At 34.2% G+C, this 6961-nt stretch overlaps 1 protein-coding gene across 1 annotated transcript; it reads left to right on the forward strand.

Moving 5' to 3' along the window:
* The first annotated feature begins 346 nt into the window (after positions 1 to 346).
* On the forward strand, positions 347 to 5428 carry LOC134699372 (uncharacterized). The gene has a single exon (XM_063560976.1). The coding sequence runs from the start codon at positions 347 to 349 to the stop codon at positions 5426 to 5428; it is 5082 nt and encodes a 1693-aa protein (XP_063417046.1).
* Positions 5429 to 6961: the final 1533 nt, after the last annotated feature.

The following is a 6961-nucleotide window of genomic DNA, read 5'->3' on the forward strand; positions in this document are numbered from 1 at the left end:
CACCGGTTAATTTTCATAGGGGCATAACCCTACCAATGAGTCGTTGAATCTTTTCGATCCAAATGTAACGAAGAACCGGGGTCTGGTCCTGAACAAATTTCACCCTTCATTTTTTTTCTACCTATTACGGTTACGGTGTTGGAACGATAACAAGGTTTTTGGGTTTCGGAGGGATTACTCCGAACCGACAAAATATTTCGACTCACAGGGTGAGTTCCGGATAGGTATTCATGACACCGATACAAAGTGTGAACATGAAAGTGACACGTCTTACGGTTACGGAGGGAAATTTTGTCAAAGTTTGGCGGAACAAGAAGAATAATATTAATAATTAAATATACCTTTCATGAAAATTGTTGCTTTACCTAAGGGTGGACAAAAAGCTGTGCATGGTCCATGTGTTTGTGTACCATCAGATATTTCAAAGATCACAACAACTTTGCCTAGATCAGAAGATGATAATTGTTTAGTGAAAGTAAAATTGAAAAGAAAATTACAGTACAAAGGTTATGAGGAATATCAGTTTGTGGACACTAAACATTTGGAAGAAGCCTTGTCCTTTTTAAAAGAAAATAATGATTGGTATTCAAATGTTGAAATAAATGGAGAGTGGTTGAATCCAATTCCATCATCAGAGAATATTTGTGTTGCTGAAAAAAAAGACAATAAAAGTTATACAAGAACTGACAGAGTGAAAGAGGATAACTTGGAGGACAAATCAGATAAAAAAGAACAGGAAGATGTAGTTGATTCATATTTAGATGATAGTTTACAGGGTGTACAGTTGGACACATGCTTACAGCCTGCTGACATTGCACAGGAAGCATTGGATTTATTGTTTGATCAAGAGTTTAATTTATCGCCTGCAGAAGGAAATAATCCAGTCAGTTTACTGAAAGAAAACGGCATTGAAGCAAAAACCTTTCCAGTGCATTACCCTACAGGTAAAAACACCTGGAATGAGGACAGAGAAGAGAAACTATCTTTATTAAGATACTTTAATCTGAGATTAATGAGTGTCGAAAACAGGTTTGCTAGAGATACTTCCTACATATTCTTTAGCCAGTATATGTCTGAACTAGATAGGGTCATGTCAAATGTACAGATATCGTTACGGAAAGGGTCAGCTTTTTCAGATGGACAGAAAGTAACAGGTAAAATGCTGTGCAATAAGGAGTCATTAAATGGATTATTTAGAAAAGATGAAGCAATCAAGTTCATGAAGCCTGTCCGAGGAACACCACCATATTGGCAATCTATTCAGAAGGACATTTTTTGTATGATTAGACAGTTAGGTATACCCTCATTCTTTGCGTCATTCTCATCTGCAGATTTTAGATGGAAAGAAGTTGTAGAAACCATACTGAAGCAACAAGGAGATATTCGTAATGTTGACAGTCTTAGTTGGGATGAAAAATGTAAAGTGCTTTGTAGTAACCCTGCTACAGTGGCAAGAATGTTTGATCACAGATTTCACAAATTTCTTAAAGATGTGATAATGTCAGATGCTGAACCAATTGGTCATGTGATTGACTACTTTTATAGAGTTGAATTTCAACAGAGAGGTTCTCCACATACTCATTGTGTATTTTGGGTAGAAAATGCCCCCAAATTTGGAGTAGACGATGATGATACTGTTACAAAGTTCATTGATAAATATATCTCTTGCAAATTACCATTGGAAAGTGATGACCCAGAGCTTACTGACATTGTTAAAACTGTTCAACAGCATAGCAAAAACCACTCAAAAAGTTGTCGCAAAAAAGGAACAGAGTGTCGGTTCAATTTCCCAAGACCACCATCTGAGAAAACTTTTATATCCAGTCCAATTGAAGACGAGGAGGATAAGGAACATGAAGAAGATGCTGATGATAGTAAGAAGTCAGATTCTGAAAGCAGTAAACCATCTGAAAAGACATTTATACCATGCCCAATGAAACATGATGATAATGATCATCATGATAAACATACTGATGGTGATATTAATCAGAAATCAAAATCTAAGGGCAGTATCTTAAAAGCAAAACATATGTTAGCATGTTTATGGGATGTAATTAAAGAGTGTGAAGATAAAACTTTGACTACCAGTGAATTATTTTTGAAAGCTGGATTGTCTCAAGAGGATTTTCAAGAATGTTTTAGATGGATAACAAACAGAAATACTGTAGTATTGAAGAGAAATAAAGATGAGTTGTTTATTAATCAGTACAATCCTCATCTGCTAAAATCATGGAATGCAAATATGGATATTCAGTACATTTTGGATGCCTACTCATGTGTGGTTTACATTATAAGCTATATAAGCAAATCAGAACGTGAACTCGGCTTGTTGCTGCAGCAGACAAAAACTGAGGCAGCTGATGGAAATTTGGATGCACAGCGGACTATGAAAAAAGTAGGTACAGCATACTTTCACTTTCGCGAACTTAGTACACAAGAAGCTGTTTTCAGAGTCATAGGTTTACGTTTGAAAGAGTGTTCAAGAAAAGTGCAATTCATTCCACTAGGAGAAAACCCATGCAGAATGAGTATACCCCTCAAAGAAATTCAACAAAAATCAAAAACATTAAAGATGAAGAAGTCTATAGATGATGGCAGTGATGATGATGATGGTGATAGTGATGATATTTGGCTGAAAAGTATTACTGACAGGTATAAAAATAGGCCTGATTTAGAACGATTTGATCAGATGTGTTTAGCAACATTTTGTTCCGAATTTTCAGTCTTGGCAGAGACACAGATACCAAATAAAATTAATGAGGACACTACATTCAAACTTAAGAATGATATGGGGTATATAAGAAAGAGGACAAGGACCTCTGATGCTGTTATCAAATATGCAAGATTTTCTGTAGAGTCAGCTCCTGAACAATACTACCAAAGTATATTACAGTTGTTTTTGCCTCACAGATTAAATGAACAATTGAAACCACCACAGTTTTTATCATATGCAGATTTTTATAACTCCGGATTTATAAAGTACAGTCAGATGGAAGACCTCAGTTCAGTTCAAAATATAGTCAACTTTAACATGTCAAAATTTGTGAAGAAAGACAAGGAGCTAGAGATTGCTGAGAAACAATTAGAAGAAAGAGGATATCAAGAGGATGCATGGGCACAACTATGTCCAGAAACAGAGAAAGAAAGACATGAATGTAATGAAGTTGGTGAAAACACAACCACTCAAGAGGTAGATAGTCCTGAATTAGGTATACCAGATTTGAATCAAACTGACAAGTCAAGTGATGAAAATGGAATGGTTCAAAAAACATGCTTTTCAAGGTCTGAAGTTATACCATTGTTGAGAACTTTGAATGAGAAACAAAAGCGCATATTTTTTAAGATCAGAGAGTGGTGCAATTTAAAAGTGAATGGTAAGAATCCACCGCCATTTCATGTTTTTGTAACTGGAGGAGCCGGAACAGGCAAAAGCCATTTGATTAAATGCTTGTATTATGAGGCCACAAGAATTCTTGCGCACTGTTCCCCAAATCCTGATGATTTGACTGTGTTGTTAACGGCACCAACTGGCACGGCAGCTTTTAATATAAATGGATTGACAATTCACAGTTCACTTTCCATTTTTAAAGGTTTATCTGTTGAGAAAGCTATGTTAGGAGAAGATAAGCTAAATAGTTTGAGGTCCAAATTAGAGAATTTACAAATTCTCATCATAGATGAAGTCTCAATGGTCAACAAAAGGTTGTTATTTTTTATTCATGAAAGGTTGCGTCAAATTAAGAAAAGGCCTGAGAAGTATCCTTATGGAGGAGTTTCAGTGATAGCAGTGGGTGATTTCTATCAATTACCACCAGTAAAATCAAAAAGGTCAGATAAACTTTATGTTAATGATCCCTCAAATCCTTTGAATTATCTTTGGAATGATCTTTTTTCTGTTGTGGAATTAGATGAAGTCATGAGACAGAGAGAAGATAGTTTGTTTGCCCAGTTGTTGAATAGACTAAGGGTCAAACAGAACAATTATCCACTAAAATGTTCAGATCAAGAAATGTTGAAAGAGTGCATAGATAGTGGACCAGATGAAGCTCTGCACATTTATGCTACTAATAATGAAATTAACATGTACAATAACGAAATGATTATGAAGTTGTCGAGTGAGCCCAAATTAATTGAAGCTCAAGATTTTGAAAAGGATAAGACAACAGGGAAACTTACGAAGAGAAGACAGAATTTTGCAAAAACTAATATTTGTCTTCCAACATCAATCCTGTTAGCAGAAGGAGCTCGTGTGATGATGATAAAAAATGAAGCAGTCAGTGATGGTTTGGTGAATGGTGTTATGGGTACTGTTCTCAGTATTTCAGAATTTTCAAAAGGAGCATTACCAAAAAATATATATATTCATTTTGATAATGATAGAGTTGGAAAAAATGCAAAAGTTCAGAAGATAATAAATGGAAATAGATGTGTTGGATTAGAACCATCTACAGAAAATATACCATTCAGTAATGGAACAAGAAAACAGTATCCTCTGCAGCTAGCATGGGCATGTACTGTTCACAAGGTTCAGGGTTTGACAGTGCAACAGGCAGTTGTCTGCTTGAATAAATGTTTTGCTTATGGTCAGGCATATGTTGCATTGAGTAGAGTTACTTCAAAAAATGGGCTGACTATATTACCAATTGATGATAAAACTTTGAACAAAAAAATATACAGTGATCCTGATATAATGGAGGGAATCAAATCCATGGATAATTTTTTGTCTGAAAATGACACCATAGTTTCAAATCATAAAGCAGGTTTGTCAATAGTTTACCACAATATTCAAGGTCTAAAGGCTCACCAAAATGATTTGAAAGCCAATTCAGACTTCCAAAATGCAAATTATATCTGTTTGACTGAAACATGGTTGGAATCTTGTAGTGATGATGTTCACCTTCCTAATTATAAACTTCATCATTTGCCAAGGTCAGCAGCATTTGCATCAAATAATCCTTTGTATGCTTCTTTACAAGAAATGAGTCATGGTGGAGTTGGTGTTTATGTTAAATCAGATTCTGAGTATGAAGAATTTGCTATATCTCAAAAAAATCTTGAATGTATAATTTTCAATGTTCCGAAAATGAATGTTCTAATTGCTACTATATATAGAACACAGAAATACCAAATTGAACTATTTTTAAGAAATGTTGGTGCTCTTTTGTCAGAATTGACACAGCTTTCAAGCAGCATTATTGTTTTAGGAGACTTTAATCAAGACATAATGAAAGGTGGCAGATCAATACAAGATTTTATGGTTTCATGGGGATTTGAACAGTTAGTACAAGAGGCAACAACAGAAGGTGGTACACTGATTGACCATGTTTATATCAAAAGTTGTGTTAAAGTACAAGTAAGTGTTATTCCAACTTATTACAGTTATCATGATGCAATATCTGTCATTCTGGAAATAAACCCTACTACTTGAAAGCTGTATATAGTATTAATCGAAAATTACAAGCGTGCCTTAAACATGTTAAAATTCATTTTGTACAAAACAATCAAAAGTTTCTCTACATATTATTTTTGAAAATACTAAAGCGGGTACTAACTAACTAATTTTGTATATATGTTCTTTATGTGTTTAAATTTCAAGATTATTAATAGTTTCCTGATTTCAAACTCTAAATTATATTATAATGTGAAATTTGTTTCTTAACTGAATATTATAAGAGTTTTATATGTTTACTTTAATTTCAGATCAAATTCCTAGACGTCAGTAGTAAAGAAGTTAAATCAATTGTCTAACTTTTTGTGCATGCTTTGGTAATTTTAATACAGCACTTGCCAATAGGTTAGATAGTTGATAAATATATAGCATCAGCTGAGAAATGTCTATTTATGATTAAGAAGTAAAAAGAAATAGGAGATAGAAGATTAAAATACAGCATTATGTAAAGGTAGGTTCGATCAAATAGTATTTACAAAAGATAACTAATGCAAACTGTCTAAGGGCCAGTGTAAGCGATTGACACAATTGCAACTGTCCTGTGTTGTCTGTTATCATATGTATAAAAGTGTCATCTGTTGTCTTTCCGTTGTCTGGAAACTTTTAAAAATTTCTCTCCTGAAACTGCTGGGTTAATTTTAACAGAGTCATTCTAAGGATGTCTAGTTAAAATGGTATGTCTGTTCAGCTCGCCATCCAATTAACATGCCCCATGTTACTATAAATAGAACATGGGAGGTAAATCACTACTTTTTCTTTCTCCAAAATATTACAAGGCTATTGAGACCAAATGTTTGTAAAAATTAATAATTTCATAAGCTTGATTTGTATTGAACCGTTTGTTAAAAATAGGCTAAAAAAAAAATGGTTAAAGGTAATGAGTCTATATAAAAATTATTTATCCCACTTAATATTGCCTCTAGTAAAGACTACATAAGTAGGTTGTTTCATTACAATTTTATTAACAATTGGTTTCAAGTCAAATTCAAATTGTAATAATCAATATTAATATTTATCAAATTGCTTTAACATTAGATGCACTGCTGAATAACTATCACACCCTCAAAACAAAGATTTTGAAGCTATATATGTCTGTCTGTCTGTCTTATGGGCTTTGGAATGTGATAAAGCAATGTCAGGTCTTACTGACCATAACTTCGATCTTTAATCCCTATTAAAGTAAACGTTTGTCCAATTCATGTCCAGCTCACAACTTTTGTTTCACAAAGCTAAGACAAACCAAACTTGGTATGCTGTTGCATCATGTGCTGAGGATGCGTCTTATACCAAAGTCAGGTCACTCTGTTTGACTTTGACCCTTATGAAAGTAAAGCATTGTCTGATTTGTGTACTGTGCATAAATTGAACTGTAGAATACAGAGTAACTAATCTGGTTGCTGATGCACCAGGTCACTGGGGGAGGGGGGGTCCTATATCTAGTCAGGTCACTCACTTTGACCTTTGATCCTTATGCAAGTAAAGCATTGTCTGGTTTATGTACTGTGCATAACT

This window comes from Mytilus trossulus, unplaced genomic scaffold (assembly GCF_036588685.1).
Source record: "Mytilus trossulus isolate FHL-02 unplaced genomic scaffold, PNRI_Mtr1.1.1.hap1 h1tg000050l__unscaffolded, whole genome shotgun sequence".
In the NCBI taxonomy this organism is placed as follows: Eukaryota; Metazoa; Mollusca; class Bivalvia; order Mytilida; family Mytilidae; genus Mytilus; species Mytilus trossulus.

Excerpts from the sequence above, each read along its gene's own strand:
- LOC134699372 (XM_063560976.1), top strand. The coding sequence starts at position 347 with ATGAAAATTGTTGCTTTACCTAAGGGTGGACAAAAAGCTGTGCATGGT.